The 17,393-nt window shown below is 35.4% G+C and overlaps 1 protein-coding gene across 2 annotated transcripts; it reads right to left on the reverse strand.

Annotated features, from left to right (window-relative positions):
• Positions 1–3,975: 3,975 nt before the first annotated feature.
• On the reverse strand, positions 3,976–16,843 carry LOC126978829 (L-lactate dehydrogenase). Of its 2 annotated transcripts, none has more exons than XM_050827920.1 (7): positions 16,744–16,843; positions 13,010–13,137; positions 9,191–9,308; positions 8,743–8,867; positions 8,144–8,366; positions 6,808–7,049; positions 3,976–6,058 (listed from the first exon to the last, which is right to left on the reverse strand). In XM_050827920.1, exons 2-7 carry the CDS (start codon positions 13,130–13,132, stop codon positions 5,894–5,896), a joined length of 996 nt encoding a protein of 331 aa, XP_050683877.1. In that variant the 5' UTR covers positions 13,133–13,137; positions 16,744–16,843; the 3' UTR covers positions 3,976–5,893. The 2 variants fall into 2 exon arrangements, with proteins under 2 accessions (XP_050683877.1, XP_050683876.1); XM_050827919.1 differs by lacking the exon at positions 16,744–16,843 and adding an exon at positions 15,010–15,185.
• Positions 16,844–17,393: the final 550 nt, after the last annotated feature.

The raw sequence follows: 17,393 nt of genomic DNA on the forward strand, positions 1-17,393 counted from the left end.
ATCGTACTTTTAGTCTCATGATACAGTTGCTATACAGTAAGTGGAAGCTCTGGCCGTGGTTGAAATTGACAGCGTGGTGCGCTAATTTATAAATCGTCGGGCACCACATTCTGGTGAACAGTTGACCTTATCGGTGGAAAACGAATCACCTACTCACTGAGATCCTGTTTTATAACCAACCAAGCCCATTCCATCAACCTTACGAGATGGATTGTCACGACAGCAACACTACGAGTCAGTGTGATGATAATCAATCGGAATAAAGGGCAAGTACCTTTATTCAATATACTTTAAATGTATATATTCAATATAGGTACAACTGATAAACAAATACTTTCTAATAATAATAGTCTCTGAATCTACTAATCCGATTTTAAAATTTCTGTTACCTATGGAAAGCCTGATTTTTTTCTGTGTGTGCATAGGCTTAATTATATTAACCCGAAAAATGAAAAGACTGTGTCGTGTTAGTCGGCCTTAAAAAGTAAAGTCGCAAACGAGCGAACGGGTCACCTGTTGTTAAGTGATCACCGCCGCCCACAATCTCTTGCAACACCAGAGCAATCACAGGAGCGTTGCCGGCCTTTAAGGAAGGTGTACGCACTTTTTTTGAAGGTACCCATGTCGTACCGTCCCGGAAACACCGCACAAGGAAGTTCATTCCACAGCTTTGTACTATATGGAAGAAAGCTCCTTGAAAACCGCACTGTGGAGCACCGCCGCACATCCAAATGGTGGGGATGATATCCTAACTTGTGGCATATCGTGCGAAGATGGAATTCGGCGGCAGGAATCAGGTTAAACAGCTCTTCGGAACACTCCCCGTGGTAAATACGGTAGAAGACATACAATGAAGCGACATCTCGAAGTAGCGCCAAGTGATCCAGCCGTTCACAGAGCACTGGGTCCCCGACAATTCGAGCTACTCTACGTTGCACGCGATGAAATGGATCGATCTGATACTGGGGTGCGCCAGACCAGAGATGATAGTAATACTCCATGTGGGCCGGCTTGAAATATTGCCGTGCTCTATTAATGACGCCCAGTTTCTTCGAAGCCAATTTGGCTTTGCCCTTCAGATGGCAACGAAAATGGCAATCACTCGAGACCCAGTATTCCGATACTGGGCGAGGCTTGAAGGGAAGTGATGTCGAAGAGCGGTGATACGACAAAAAACTTGAGTCTTCTGGGGGTTAAATTGGACAAGGTTCAATTAACCCCATTCCACGACTCTCTCAAGAGAGGACTCAATAGAAGACACAAGTTTCTCCCGGCACTGGCCGACGATTTCCCGAGAAAGACCTGCATGGCCCGTGTATACGGCATAACCAGTGCTGTCGTGTGCATAGCAATGTATGTTGGAGGTGTCCAACATATCATTGATATGCAGAAGAAACAGCGTGGGAGATAGCACACAGCCTTGAGGCACTCCAGCATTTACGGGTTTCGGGTTCGAGCAATATCCGTGGATAATGACCTATATGCTGCGCCCAGTGAGGAAGCTGGAGGTCCACTTGCACAAGCTCTCGGGAAGCCCAAATGATGGAAGTTTTGAGAGGAGAGTCTTGTGCCATCCACGATCAAAGGCCTTCGCTATATCCAGGCGAACTACCAGGCCTTCCCCCTTGCTTTCAATAGCCGCCGCCCATCTATGTGTTAGGTACACCAGAAGATCACCTGCCGACCGACAATGGCGAAAGCCGTACTGTCGGTCATTGATCAACTGGTGACCCTCTAGGTATACCAAGAGATGGCGGTTGATTATGCGCTCCATGACTTTGGAGAGCAGGGAGGTGATAGCAATAGGCCTGTAGTTTGCTGGATCCGAACTGTCTCCGAGTCCTCTGAGTCAGCGACTACGCCTTTTGAATAAGAGTGCCGGAATAAACGCGTTAGCACCGGTGTCAACTCAGGGGCACACGTTCTAAGCACGATTGGAGAAATGCCATCCAGCCCGCTCGACGTCTTGACGTCCAACGAAAACAGAGCTCGCCTAACAGTTTTCTGTCTGAATTGTACATCAGGCATAGAGCTCTGACACCGCGGGATGGTCGGCGGTGTTTTTTTGTTATCGTCAAGAGTCGATTTTTCGAGAGCGTACAGGAGATCGGCTTTCTCTTTTGCCGTATGGGCCAGGGTGTCACTCCTAATGTGCGACGGCGGCAGGGACGGCTAGTTGAAGTTACCAAGAGCAGCTTTCGACAACGACCAGAACTTGCGTGTTCCGGTCGGGTAACTGGAAAGCTGCTCGCCGATTTTGACGACGTGCTTCGATTTCACACGGGCGATTTGCCGCTTAAAAAATCTGGGGGCACGGCTATATTTCCACTTAAGAACTTTGCATTTCGGATCCTTTGTGCCCAGCGCCGCAATCCAAGTTCGATACGCCTGTTTTTTGCAGTTGGATGCTACATCTTTAACTGACGCATCGAACCAGGGCTGTGATCTGCCACCGATCGGTACTACAGAGCTTGGTAGAAAAATATACATGCCCTGTAGTATCACATCGGGTAGTGCAATGGCGCAGGCACTAGGTACATCAAAAGGTAAACAAACCCTGTCCCAAGGGTGGGATACAAAAAAAGAGACTGATCACCCTGCGTAGGCTGTTGTACGTGATCCAAGCCATTCGGCATTGTGGCCGTTGAAATCACCCAAGACTACGATTTCAGCGGAGGGGATCTGTGCAAGCACGTCGTCAATTGCCGCTTGAACGCAGCTCATGAGATGATAGGTTTCTGCGTTACCACTATGGGACCTGTAGACACACGCATAGATGCGGACGCGGTCCTCTAAATCTACGCGGAGCCAGAGAGTAGACAGGTTCCTACTGTCAAAATTGCCGAGACGGCGACAGCAGATATTCTCCCTAACGTACACACATACCCCGGCATGAGGAAAAAAATTTCCTCAATTTTGTACCCGGGGTACGTTAAATATGATGTATCGCTAGGTCGAGATATCTGCGTCTCCGTAAGGAAACACAAGGCCGGCTGCGCCATCTCAAGGTGGTGGTGGACGGCGTTTAAATTGGAGCGAATTCCCCTGATATTGCAAAAGTCCACATTGAGCGTGGAGCGGAGTGCCGTGGTGTTACTGCCTCGTTTGTCCTCGGTCATGCGCAGTTCTGTGCCCTCCTCAGAATACGAAGGGCAACCCAAGCGAGAGTGCTCGGTTGGGATTTCCCGACTCTGGTAGAGCCGGTACCCTCCTGGGGCAAAAACTCTTTCAGTTCCGCTGTCATATTCGGGTGGAAGGGAAGGGGGGGGGGGGGCTCCGGTCCTCGACACTAACCTATGCGAAACATAGCGGCACTAGGCCGCTTCTTCACGCCGGTATTCTGTGCGAGTGTGGTAATAAATCCGAACGAGTCTGGCCCAATTGTGCTGACGTTATAAGACAGCAGCGTGACTCTCCCACTTCTTAAAAGCCCTTAGTCGCCTCTTACGACACCCATGGGCCTGGGACTCCCCTATTCTTTTTACGCCCCAGGGAAAGTACAGGGCTGTATCGGTGTATTATAAGTCCTTATTTCGTGAATATTCTTAGTCTATGACTGATGACACAGACGCTAAACCTTTCCGTTCCGGGAAACTCTGATTATTAATTGAATATTTTACGTGTATTAATAGATTGCATTTAAGATGACTTGAGTGAATGTATCTGAAAGCTATTGAAACAAGCTATAAGACTTTGTAAAATAAACCATCTTATAAACAACATAAGGATCAGAACTTGATGAGGGAATGGTGTGCCATGGGGCACTGCCGATTTCGGAAGGTAACAATCTTTTTCAGTGGAAATGAGACTCTTGTATGTTCTTTTTAGTAATAATTACTTGCAGTTTGAGCAGTTACAACGGTCCAGCAGAAGTGATACCCATGTTTTACTTATAATTTCATAGAGTACCTACCTACTTACCTACCTTGTTTCTGACATAATTTGAAAAACATATAGGAAAATGAAAAACATACCTAGATAAAAATCATATCTTTATTAATAATGCAGACATTAAACATAATTGATAAGATATTTAATTTTCAATAATAATTAATAGCTAAAGCTTATAAGAAGAGTAAGTAACTAAATTATATAATATCATCAATTGATTATTCCTTTTCTGAAACTATTCGAAAAATGGTGTTACAATGTTTTGTGAATTTAAAGTACATTAATCAAACATATGCCTACTTATGTAGTACCTATAACTAATATCTAGTAGATCTGTGGGTATCTAATTTGTAATTTGTAAGTCTTACCTTGTACTATTTTAATATTATATTCTTTGGTCTTGCGCCGAGTGCACACGCTATATCGAACGGAGGCGAAACAAACCGAATGAAGATGAAGGGTTTCTACGGTTCCTTATGGTAAGCGTAAGAGAAGACTGAAGAGACTTAGAGAAATTCATTAGAGACGGAGACTGTCAGCTTCCGTTCGTCTTTGTGTCAGTAAACACAAAAAATATTGATAGATATCACTAAACGTATGATCGTTATCAGGGACACTTGACACACATTCTGTAATATGATCATAATTACCACTCAATGATAAACAATGTGATGATATGTGTATGTGTCAGCCAGTAATAAAATACCTTATTTAAAAAATAATTCCAAATGCACTTACTAAATTGACAGTGAACAAGAATAACTTGTAATAAATAATAATAGTCAAATACCTAATACAATTCTGTTAAGTTTGAAATGATCTTAAAATGCGTTTCTCTTACGTAGGTACTTAGGTAGTACGAAAAAATAATTAAATTAAAAGTAAACATTTCTAGATTAAGACTTAACTTTCTTAAATTGAATCTAAACGTGAATTCGGTACTGGTTTCAATTGTCATGTATCAGAAAACCAATCTTAATGAAATTGCAACCGTGCAACGTAATAAATACCTAGGTAGTAAGTAGTACTTATTCGTACGACTTATTCCAATTTTAAAATTAAAGTAACTGGCAATATTTTTAATTTTTAATCATATTTTAATATTTTTATGTATTGTAAATGTATATGTATTGATACACAAAAGGACGAAAAATTTTTATATTTAAGAAAATAATTGCCTGTGACGTTAGATGAACTCGCAAAGATCACCCCTATAATATTATAAAAGATCACAAATATTATTCGGTACGTGTATTGAACGCATGCCTGTCGAGGACATATTATACGAAATCGTAAACAGTGGTGCGGGAAACAGAGCGAGATGAGTTCCCTTTCTGAGGTTAGCAGTGAATGTGTTAATGAAATTGGTAAATAAAATTACATTTCAATCCACCTTCACCGTAGTTATTTTCAATATTGAAGAGGATTATTGATGTCTGTAAATGTAAATTCATCATTCATCAAAAAATCATTCGTAAGTATTGTGATTTCTAAATAGTGATTATAAGATGTTTTCATAGATATATAGGTAAACATCAACTTACATCATGTACCGTATGGCCCAGAAACACGATAATTATATGTTAAAAGTCTCAAATTGACTTATTTGTATTTACTATCAGAAAATATCTTGACAAATCCAGATGTCGTATTCTTCGTATAATATCATTTTGTGTATGTTGCGGCCAAATGATACCTTTCAATTTGTTAGGTTAAATACCTAATTTTTAAAGCAATTACCAAGTCACCAGTGTATGCAAATGTCTATACTTGATTTTAGGTTTAAATTAATGATTTAAGTGTCCTCTCATGCTTTCATTGTCACTGTTACTTGCTTGATTCTTTTACAATAATTTATTTGCTTGTTGACTCCAAATAATATAGGAACGAACAAATTAAAGCATCTAAGCCAAGCACACCAAAAACGAATCCACATTACAATAGATCAATAGGATTACAAAACATCGATAGGATTACAAAAATGCAGAATTCTATTAGACGGTTACATTTTGATGCCCGCTTGAACGGATGCCATTAATTTGGCAGACTCGCGAAGTTGACCGACTTCGTTCTCTGTGAGCTGTAGGCGAATGACGTCAGACACTCCTTTAGATCCCAAGACACACGGCAGGGATAAAAACACGTCATCTTCGATACCATGCTCGCCCTGGAAAAAACACGTGACTATTTAATGCTGTTGTTGTTTGTTTGAGACGTATGTTGAGGAAAGTGATGTCTGTATCGTTTCGTATTGCTAGTGTATTTCGAATATTTACAGTTAAAAGTGTATTTTTATCTGGTTTAACACATTTGTGAATATTTTTCTTTATAAAAATCATGTGTGTTGTAGCACCAATAGGTACTAGGATTACCACCAAATTAATTGTATTACAAGGTCTGGGCTCTGAATTCCTACCGCTTTTCATTGCTGTGTGAATCACACATTGAGTGGGTGCAGTCGGGCACGTTTCTTTCTTAAAATCGGGAAATTTTGATGAAAGGATGATTCTAAAGTAATAACTTAGAAAATATTTAACTGTTATTTAAATCAATGATATTATGTATACCGTATTAAATAGGTAACAATAGGTATATTAGAAATGCGAATGAAATATTATTAAATAAATATGTATGCGATTAATAAAATTAAATGATCAGTCACTGTTATTTAATTTCAAATTTGCATTAAAACGATGATGTAATTTAAAAAAAAAATCTGTTAAAGTTGTGATAATCTCAAACAGATTCTCGACGACCATGCGACAAGACATGCGCTACATGCTATCAAGCATGTATGAATAACTAGGTTGAAGTAAATACCTGGATGTGACCTGGATTGACAGTAAGTTAAGTGGTAGGTAGTTTAGTAAAAATTCATAGATTAGGAACTGCCAATTAATAGAAGTGTGACCTCACCTTTAGACACGTTGAAACGGCGTGCACAGTGTTTGCATTAGTGAGTATAGCTCTAGACAGTTGTGAGAGCGAGAGGCCGATAGCCCAAGAGGTGTATCCCTTGAGGCGGATCACTTCGTAAGCGCTCTTAACAACCATCTCATGCAGTTCCTTCCAGTTCTCAGGGTCGCTGTCAGTGCCAATCTTAGGGTTCAGGTCACTCAGTCTTACTCCGGCCACGTTCACACCAGACCATACTGGCACTGCAGAAATACAATATTATCAATATGGTGTTGGTACACTTTGGAATGTGTTGAGTTTCAACAAATCTATAACAAGTAGTATCAGAAGGTATCCCAATGGTTGGTATGACCTAGAAAAACGCGACAATATTGATTTTTTATTTGTTTATTATTAAATGCACTTTTTGTAATAAAAAGGCATAAAAAGGCATAAAAGTCAAATGCTTTTGACAAATCACAAAAAATGCCCAATGCATCCTGTGACTCTTCCCAGGCGTCAAAGATGTGCTCAATGAGTCTAGTACCCGCATTAATTGTTGATAAGCCCCTAGTGAAACCAAACTGATTTTTATTCATTAATTTACAAAAATGCATTTGTAGCTGTTGAAGCAAGTTTTTCAAAAATTTTACTAAAAACAGGCAGCACTGAAATAGGTCTGAAATTAGCAGGGTCAAAAGAACTGCCCGATTTAAACAAAGGTATAACTTTGCTGTATTTCATGAGGTCAGGGAACATACCCTCATCTATGCATTCATTAAATATTATTGCTAATTCAGGTGCTATAATGTCAAGTATGTATTTTACAATATTAGTCGAATGGCCCCATAGGTAATAAATAAATTAAACTGGTTAGTTCATTTTATCGCTATTATATTTCACCAAAACAATAAAGGTATTTTAAGAAAAGGAAAAATTGTAAATGTTTTACTGATTCCCAATAGTTTTTAGTCATTGGATTGCCATTGTACGTTTTTTTATTGAGACTAGCACATAATAAAAATAATTGCTATTTATTTACCTTCTTCACTACAACCATGCTGTTATTATGCGTATCATACTATATTTTTAGTTAAATGTTAATAAATGCTAATTTAAAGCTATAAATCAAATGGCCCAATCAGCATTTATCCCTAAAATAATATCATAATTTTTAGGAGGCTTAACTACAAAGCTACTTTTTATTTTTAACCTCACTATTTAAAAAGATTTCTTGCATTACTTTAACCCTTTATTTTCACAAAATTTGTGGGTCTCGTATAATATTTTAGTGGCCTTTCACAAAGTTATGCACTCGGAGAACTTTAATGTTGTAATGAGTCGTAAAAAGTCCTACCGCTGCTATCGCCATGTTCACCGATGATGTAGCCATGGCAGGAACTGGTGGCCACTGACAATTTTTCCGAGAGCAGATATTTGAATCGCGCCGAGTCCAGGTTAGTGCCGGATCCAATGATTCGGTGCTTCGGCAGACCGCTGATCTTCCATGATACGTAGGTGAGGATGTCCACGGGGTTGCTTGCAATCATCAAAATGGAGTCTGGACTGTACTTTAATAGCTGGTAAAAGAAATGGTTATATTAAATGATTATATAAAATTAGTTCTTTATTAAAAATAATTTTATAATAAAACAGGTCTTTCATAAAGTTGACTGTATTTCAATACTTCTAGATCTTATTTTCAGTCTGAATTTTTTTTTTGTAAAACCATGCAGTTTTTATTTCATCAAAATCAAGCGCGAGCCTCCTTTGAGTACTATCCTATTCCATATTAAGATTACGCATAAGGCTATCTAAACGCTCTTGAAAATTTTACCCTATACTTACCTACTAACATACATTTCGAATGTAGGTATTAAATTACTATAGACTGTTAGCATTGGTGGTTCAATGGTCGGCGGCAGTGGTAGCTTTCTCAAAAAAAAATATTCATACCTGAGGAATGATGATCTTCAGAACATCAGTGTTTCTCTGCACGAGATTGAGACGAGATTCCCCCTCCCGCTGCCGCACACCCGCCGTCACTATACATATCTTGGAACCCGCCGATATCGAGTAATCTGCAACATAATATACGTAAACTTTAGTTGTTGGTGTTGCCTCATCGATGAACAATCAAGAATCTTTTAAAATGTGTACACATTTTTATTTTAATGATTGGCTAATCATACGTAAGTTTTAATTGATCAATCATCTCGAGCTGTCAAAAGTAAAAAAAATGGTTTGACTGAGTATAAAGCTGATGCAGTAAGATTTTAAATCGACGCATATATATATATATATATACATATATTTTTAAATAAAATAATAGGTTTGTTGAGTAGCGTAAATATCAAATGCAATGACAAAATGTACATTTTCAAAAAGGTTTTATATTAGATACCTGTGCTGGCCTGAATTTTCGCATTTCTCAAGAACGCAGACCCATGCTGCAGGTCCATCATCTCGCCTCTTAGCTTGTCTTCCATGACATCTACAATAGCAATGTTATTTGAAACACCCTGCGGACAAGCAATCAGATATCTTAATTATATATTAAAAATTCTCCAGGTAAGGAACATAATTCCTTCGAGCATTTATCACATAACGTTATACAATTTCAGATCGTTGGTCGCAGTATTCTAAATCTAAATAAATTCAAGAGAAGTAATTAACTGAAGTCAGGAAAAGGGGAAATTTCTGATTTGAAACTATGGGACTATTGATTCTTTTGATTTATAAATCTTAATATTTAATCATGACACTTCTTTATAATATAATTTATAATTTCTTTATAATAATAAATGCCTTTTATGCCTTTTGATATATCTTGAATAATACCTGAATATCAACAATTAATATCTACAACTTATTAAATATAGGATTCAAAATCACTTTTTGAACGTCAAAAACTACCACTCTATTAATAATAGACTGCCTCAGACCTAAGAAGAAGGGGCGCAAGAAACTCAGCGGGCTTTTTATATATAAAAAAATGGATTACAATGTGATATTGTACAATAAACATTTATAATTTAAGAGCCTGAGGGTGTTCGCTTCATTTCTAGTCTGTGGTATCATTAAAAAAATCGTTTATGCTATAGCAACCTTTCCCACACAAAAGTTTTTTTAACAATTCTTTTAAATTTCGTAACACATTTGTTTTGTACATTTTCTGGGATCATATTGTAGAAACGTATACATCACCCAATAAAAGACTTACTAACTCGACTTAACCGAGTAGTACGCATAATAAGAACAACACTTATCTAATAACAATGTGTCCTTATTGTTTTCACAGTTTTTGTACCGGCTGTTATAAAAGATGCAAAGATATATGAAATCGACCTTTTAATTGTTTACTTAAATAGATCGTAACAATTGGTATTACAAGCAGATTTGTAGCTTGATTTGCGGAGCCGACTGACACTGAGGTGCTAATGAGAACAAATTCCGGGAACAATACTTCGTCATGGAGTCGACCTGATTTTAACTCTTTGTTGAATGACATTTAGCAATACTTCAGTCAAAAACAGGAGGTTCAAGAAGGACTGAGGCGTAAACAACAACTGTATCAGAAGAAGAAATTAAGATGACATAAAAATCAACGAAAGGTATGGGATACCCGATCACGCAAAATTAGGGAGGAGTTGTCAGCTTGGTAGACCAAACATTTTTACATTTTACATATTATATTGTAATTTGAAATGATTTGTAAAGCGATGTACTTCAATGTAAATCTTGATAGAAAAGAGTGGCAATGAGTTTCTTGCTACTTCTTCTCATTAGCTCAACCCTTTACGAAGTAGCGGTAGATTCAACAGGATTTTTTTTTATGACATTCATAAGTGTCATTTCCGTGACTTATGTGAATAAACTGATTTTAATTTTATTTGATTTGAAATAATGTTATGTGGCTCTTACTAAAGATGTGGAAATAATAAAACCAGTATCTTAATTAGTTACAAAACATCGATAAACCCGAGAACGTAGCAGTAACACCCGTTTGTTATTGGAGTGACGGATATCAGAAATATTTTCAACACAAAATAAAAACAGTATTCGTCTAGTATTACTATATGTAGTACGCATGTCTATCTCAGAGATGTTTGTGATAAATTTATCTGACCCGTTACTCAATGATCTTTAAAAGTCAGTAGGCACTTCCTGTTATGTATAATATCAACGTATTTATATACAGAACTAGCAAAACCTAACAAGACTGTTGCCCTAATAATCTAGGGCTTGCCTCTTCAAAATTGAAGAATTACCCAAGTAAACTTTTAACCCCGAACTCACATTTGTGAGGGTGAAATGTTGAAAACTGCCGTTATACTAAATTCATAAATCTTTTTACTCGGGAAGTTTCGGGCTTCGTGAATTTTTTCTAAAACTCCTTATGAAACACTTTTAAATAATTAACAATTTTCAATTTTATAGCCTCTGTATTTAAGGCACTGCTTCGATTAATTCATTAGTCAGTAAAGTCAATCAGTACTAATTCTATTGATTAAAACATTTTTTTAGTTCTACTAATAGTAATTTATTATCTAATCTAATATATGTAGTTATATAAATTACGTGACACGTTGTTTGTCCGCTATGGACTCCTAATCTAATGAACGGATTTTAATGGGGATTCATGGAGTGCAGTTTAGTCCAACTTGAGAGATAGGATACTTTTTATTTCGATTTGGGATCCATAATTATTTTTATTTTCAATATTTGTTTATTATGGACATATTTTATATGAGAGGCTTTAGTGACGCACGGTTTGACAGTTCCGCTGTGAAACAATCTTATATATAAAATTCTCGTGTCACAATGTTCGTTCCCGTACTCCTCCGAAACGGCTTGACCGATTCTCATGAAATTTTGTGAGCATATTGAGTAGGTCTGAGAATCGGCCAACATCTATTTTTCATCCCCCTAAATGTTAAGGGTGGTCCACACGATTTTTTTTTAATTTTTTTTACATTTTTTTTTAATTTGTTTGATTATGAGTCAGCATTAAAAAATACATACAACTTCAAATTTTCACCCATCTACGATCAACTGTTACTTTTGTATCGCGATTTTAATATCGGCAATACAACGTTTGCTGGGTCAGCTAGTTTCACTTTAAAACAGGGAGCATTTTTTACGAAATAATTCTTGATGTTTAGAAATATTATTGGCAAATTCTTATAAAACAGTATAGTTATTATATTAAGTATATTTATTTTCTACAGAACAACGTCTATCGGGTCAGCTAGTATAATATAAACAAAGAATAACTGGTGCAGAAAACACTGCAGGTGTATGGGAGCAACACAGGCTCACAATTGTGGATCAAATAAACAAAACTTTCGACTCAATAATGGAAGGATAAGCACCTAAGTAAAGAACAAATTTTAATATTCACATGTAAAATAAGGGTATGCAATGTATAGCAGTAAACGATCCAAACGCCAAGTAATATAACTGTTCGCCAAGTGCAAAGGCAACAGACATTTAGTGCAAGATTTATTTTAGGAATCCTTCTTGCTTGTTGCGATAGACTCGTAATCCAAGCGAGTACATTTAGCAAGAAACACTTTTTTTCTTCTTGGTTCCTTGCTGAATACGTTCTCATTTTACGGTTGTAATATTCATAAGATATCTGATGCCCTTTACTATAACAGCACCTAACCTCAAACTGCATTTTTTTTTGATTTCATTAACTTTATCTAACATTTACGATTCGGGATAATCCAGTATAAGCGATGTATTAAGGAAACTGCCGAACCTTATTTCGTCGCCAATAACGTTTAATTGCCGAGTCATACTGGTAGAGTTTTTAGTTCCAAATATAAAACATAATTATAAGCCTCGGCAACATGTTGGTTTCGATTTGACATTCTTCAATTGTTAACCAATTGCATGGCGATAAGTTCAAACTGGCTTAACTTTCCACCTTCTTCATGCACGTTAAACATTTAATAATAAAGAAATTATAACGCTTCAAACAAAATGAGGTATTTATATTTATAGACCGTGAATGTATGTGTTACTAGATATGCAATACAACTCAATAATGTAGCTACGGATGTAAATTATTTTATACAAAATTAAAATGTGCTTTCTGGTAGAATAAATCTATAAATACTTACTAGTAATAGGCACATTTACCATAGTTATGAATAGAATCATAGAAGGTTTATACATTTTACTGTTTTCTAAGCACTATTGAAAAAAAATATACCTGAGTTAGCAAGGAGAATACAGCCGCCATGCCAACTTGTCCTGCCCCGACCACAGTTATCTTATTCCCTGTATCTTCTATCTTCGGTTGGACTGGTTGGAATAACTGCATGACTGTCGCCATTTTGGCTGCAAGAACACGAACAAAATAAAACACAAAATACTTAACAATCAGTGCTCTAATATAGATAGTGATTCGGTGGCATGTATAATCAAATTGTTTCTCTTTTGATACCATTCAATTGTATAATTTTATGATGTCGTAAAATTAATTCGGACTTGATAACAATTCAGATTGAGGAAACATTCATCAGTAAGAAAAAATAATATTATAAAATCGCCATTCATGGATTGATGGTGACTTATCGTAATCAAATCTGAGAATCGAATCGCCTACCTCTAAAGTGGAGAGTTGCCGAGTATCTATAGCGTGAAAAGACATAAAGGGCTTTAAAACGTCAGATTCACATAATTTCTGTATATTACCTGAATAGTTCAGTTAAGGTAAAATGTAAGCTGTGAAGCATTAAGGAAATTAATTGATTCACAATTATTATTCGTGTTATATAGTAATATTATGTAAAGTATATTAAAATTGGCAGAGTAATATTGTGATTTAAAAAATAAAGTCAAGTGCAGTTAGGCCAAGCGCTGTGTAGGGTTCCGCAGTTGCCCGAAGTGTACGAAATTTTCCTCACTACACCTTTAAGTACCTTCATGAACTTGTAACGCCTAAATAGCATTGAGTTTATGTGTTCAAATTCAAATATTTTTATTCAAAATCACTTATTGAACGCCAAAAAACTACCACTCATTCAAAATAGACTGCCTCAGATCTGAGAAGAACGGGCGCCAGAAACTCAGCGAGTTTTAAAAAAAATGGATTACAATGTAATATCGTACAATAAAAAAAAACATAATTAAAGAACCCGAGGGTGTCCGTCTGTGGTAACGTTAAGAAATTCATTTACATATATTATCATAACCCAATTTCTTTTTAATTTGTTTTGTACATTTTCTGAGATAATATTGAAAAATCTTTTAAATCGCCCAATAAAAGACTTACTAAACCGACCTAACCGAGTAGTAGGCAATACAAGTTTATGTTTGTTCCTCGTGTATAAATTTAACTTTGTCCTGTAAGTACCATGTACGCTTTCACATACATATTTATTTATTTATTCATAAAGGCTTACCCACTAAGTACAATTTATTAACTTATGCACTAAGAATTAAACAAATATAATAAAATAGTTTAAATGTACTTAAATTATAGGTAGGCACAACATTAGTATAAGAAATACATGTGATATTTTAAAATTAACAACCAACTATTTAGGTCGTAGGTGACTCTGTCAAAAATTTGCAATTCAAACTTTAATATTTTACTAACGGATCCCTGAGTCAAATCAAAATAAATAAAATTCAATAAGCCCTATCCAATAACATGTCACACCATAGTACGGAAGAGCAGAAAATGTCCCATACGTTATCCGTAAATTATTTTACCACTTTTTCGGCTCGATTATTTCATTAAATACCATATTATTAAAACTTTAAGTCTATTAAACTATAAGGGTTAATAATTTACTACGAAACCCTAAAAATTGTAATTTGATATTTACATACGTATTACATACAGCTTACATTTACATAAAATTGTTTCTCGTATAAGTTTCCAGACTTACAGTGTCGCTAAAACCTAAATAAAATATTTATACATTTTTCTACTTTATTTATAATTAATTTATTCATCAACAGATCTTTCGCTAGTAATATCAATTTAAAATAAAATTATTTTTAATAAACATGTTAAAATCCCGAACTTCTGAAAATATGAACAGCCTAATATTAATTTTGTCTGACAATATTGATTCCTATTTAAATGGTGACTTGAAGAATTAAAAAAGGTAGGAACATAAAATAGAAAGAAGAAGTTAAAAAGTTCTCTTTTGCCAAACATTCAAAGTATTTAACACTTTTATTGCAGTAAATACTCACGGTCTGTAAATCCATTGGTGTGATTCGAAGGCATCTTTTCTTAATTTAGATTACTGTTATATAAATAAAAATAAATTAAATTCTTTTCATCAGTCGCTTTGAACACTGTTCAGAAGTAATGGCTGCAGCGTGCAGACTGTCACTGACTGTCATTTGTGAATGAGTGTGACTTGTGACTCGAACTGGGAGTAAGTCTCAGTTCGTGGGTCAAATATAGGACGCTATTTGACGACGTAATGGTGGGGATGTATCACTTCATGTGTACGGTTTGTAAATAAAAGCTCAATAAAAATTATCAAATTTGCTACTTATTTTTTGTGGAATAAGCGGAGACATTAAAATTAAAACGATAATTAACAATATCATAATATAAACAAAGTTTATTCTGTACTAACCATAAAGTTCGATATCTAGATCAAACAAACTTTGTTACTTAGATATATATATTATTTTTGCAAGATTAAAATTTTAAACTAATTTAACTAAACTAACTAATACTTTAGTATAAAATACCAGAAAAATATTCTAGTTAGGTCTATTCGTTATCGTTATTTCGTCTAAGGACAAAGCAAGGTCAAACTCCTGTGTCCTGTAAAGGCGAATTCCTGTTGCTGAGACGTTTCGTCATTATATTACACAATAGGTTTTAATCCAAAAAATCATCAAATGAAACCAACATTTGTTTTTAATATAACGAGTATTTAAAAATGGACATCGTGTTCTATAAGCCTATAGTTATTTAGTTATATAATTTTTTATACATTAGTGTACCAATCCTATAGATCTGTCGTTCTACAAAAATATATTTCTATGAACGCGAACACATTGATTTTAAAAATTTTCCTTTTATTTCACAAAAAAATGAAATACAATATAACTATAATTGTTAAAAGTTAAAATCAGTGTATTTTATTAATCTTAGTTCACACAACATTATCTTTGTAGTTCTTTTATATTTATTGATTTTTTATTCAAAATTGAGCGGCCAATTGATATTAGGCATAATAGAAAATTTTAAAAAGAAAAAAACGGCTAGAGAAAGACAAACAGTTATGTCTCGTAAAGCTTTAAAAAAGAGTTAATTATTTACTGCACTGTTAAATTTAAAATCGGGTAAGTAATTGTATCAAAGTAGTTATAAACTAGAGGGATACAGACTCAAACATTATAAAAAGATCTCTCCAAATAGTTTATTCAACGAAAGCTTATAAATAGCAATCATTTCCCCTGGCGTCGCCCTCCCAGCGGTCAATGTCAAGATCAGCGAAAATAATTAATAAACTTTATCTAAAAATATTATATTATAACAATTCATTAGAGATATTTTATTAATTGCGTGTTATTATCACACACAAAAATAATTGCTCGAAACAAATTGACACAAATCTTTATTGGCAGTTAATTGACATTAGAAATAAAGTTTTTCAGGAATAAATAAATGTTAACTGGAACTTTTGAACAGCACAATTTATAACGCTTTAAATAGGATCACTTTAAAACAAGCAATATAATCAGTTATTACAAACACAACAGACAAAACCTCTAAAATAATGTTTAACAAAAAGTTTTTACGAAAACAATAAATGTAACAAAAGTTAAAGATTTATTTTTAATGAAAAACTTTTCTCTCGTGATCAACGAAATTGCAAATAAACTTGTTGTTAATAATCCTCAATAAATAAATAGAGAATTGTGTGTCTCGATTGCATTTAAAGTGTAGACGTGAGTACTTACAGGTAAATGTAAGCAGGTGCACTGTGTTGACAAGCCAGTGGTCACGTAGAGACGGCTGTATACGTCGGAACGTGTTGTGGTTTAACCGCTTTCTGGATGGACTCGGACTTTCAAGGTGACCTTCAATAATTCGTTTTAGAAGCCACGCCATAGCGCATGTCCGAATTGCGTTCGCACATTTTGTAAAATACACCTAAATCCTTCGCAGGCTAGAGCCATTTTAGCTGTTCGCGCGCCGATCACACAGGACGATTACAAACAGCTTCGTAAACATTGCTCAACAAACCGAATTGCAATCGTAATCTTTGTAGGTAGATATATATATAAATTCTATTGATAACAAAGTAATGCATTATCGTTTATTATTATAGACAATGAAAAGAATAGACAGTTTAAAAATCAGCTATGACTTAAGTATTACATAGTGGGACTGCCCAGACCGAAAATAGAAAGGGTGTGGAAATATAATAAAATAACAATTACAATGACAAGTACCTATCCCATAGTTTAATTATTTATCTTCATAGCATTGTATTTGATTATTCAAAAGTTGGTTATTTTAACTATCCGCAGGCGTTTTCATGACAATCTATTCGTAGGTAATTAAATCGAATCTTTTTCACTACTACCACCGTGGACCTTATAAATCA

Source organism: Leptidea sinapis, chromosome Z (assembly GCF_905404315.1).
Source record: "Leptidea sinapis chromosome Z, ilLepSina1.1, whole genome shotgun sequence".
In the NCBI taxonomy this organism is placed as follows: domain Eukaryota; kingdom Metazoa; phylum Arthropoda; class Insecta; order Lepidoptera; family Pieridae; genus Leptidea; species Leptidea sinapis.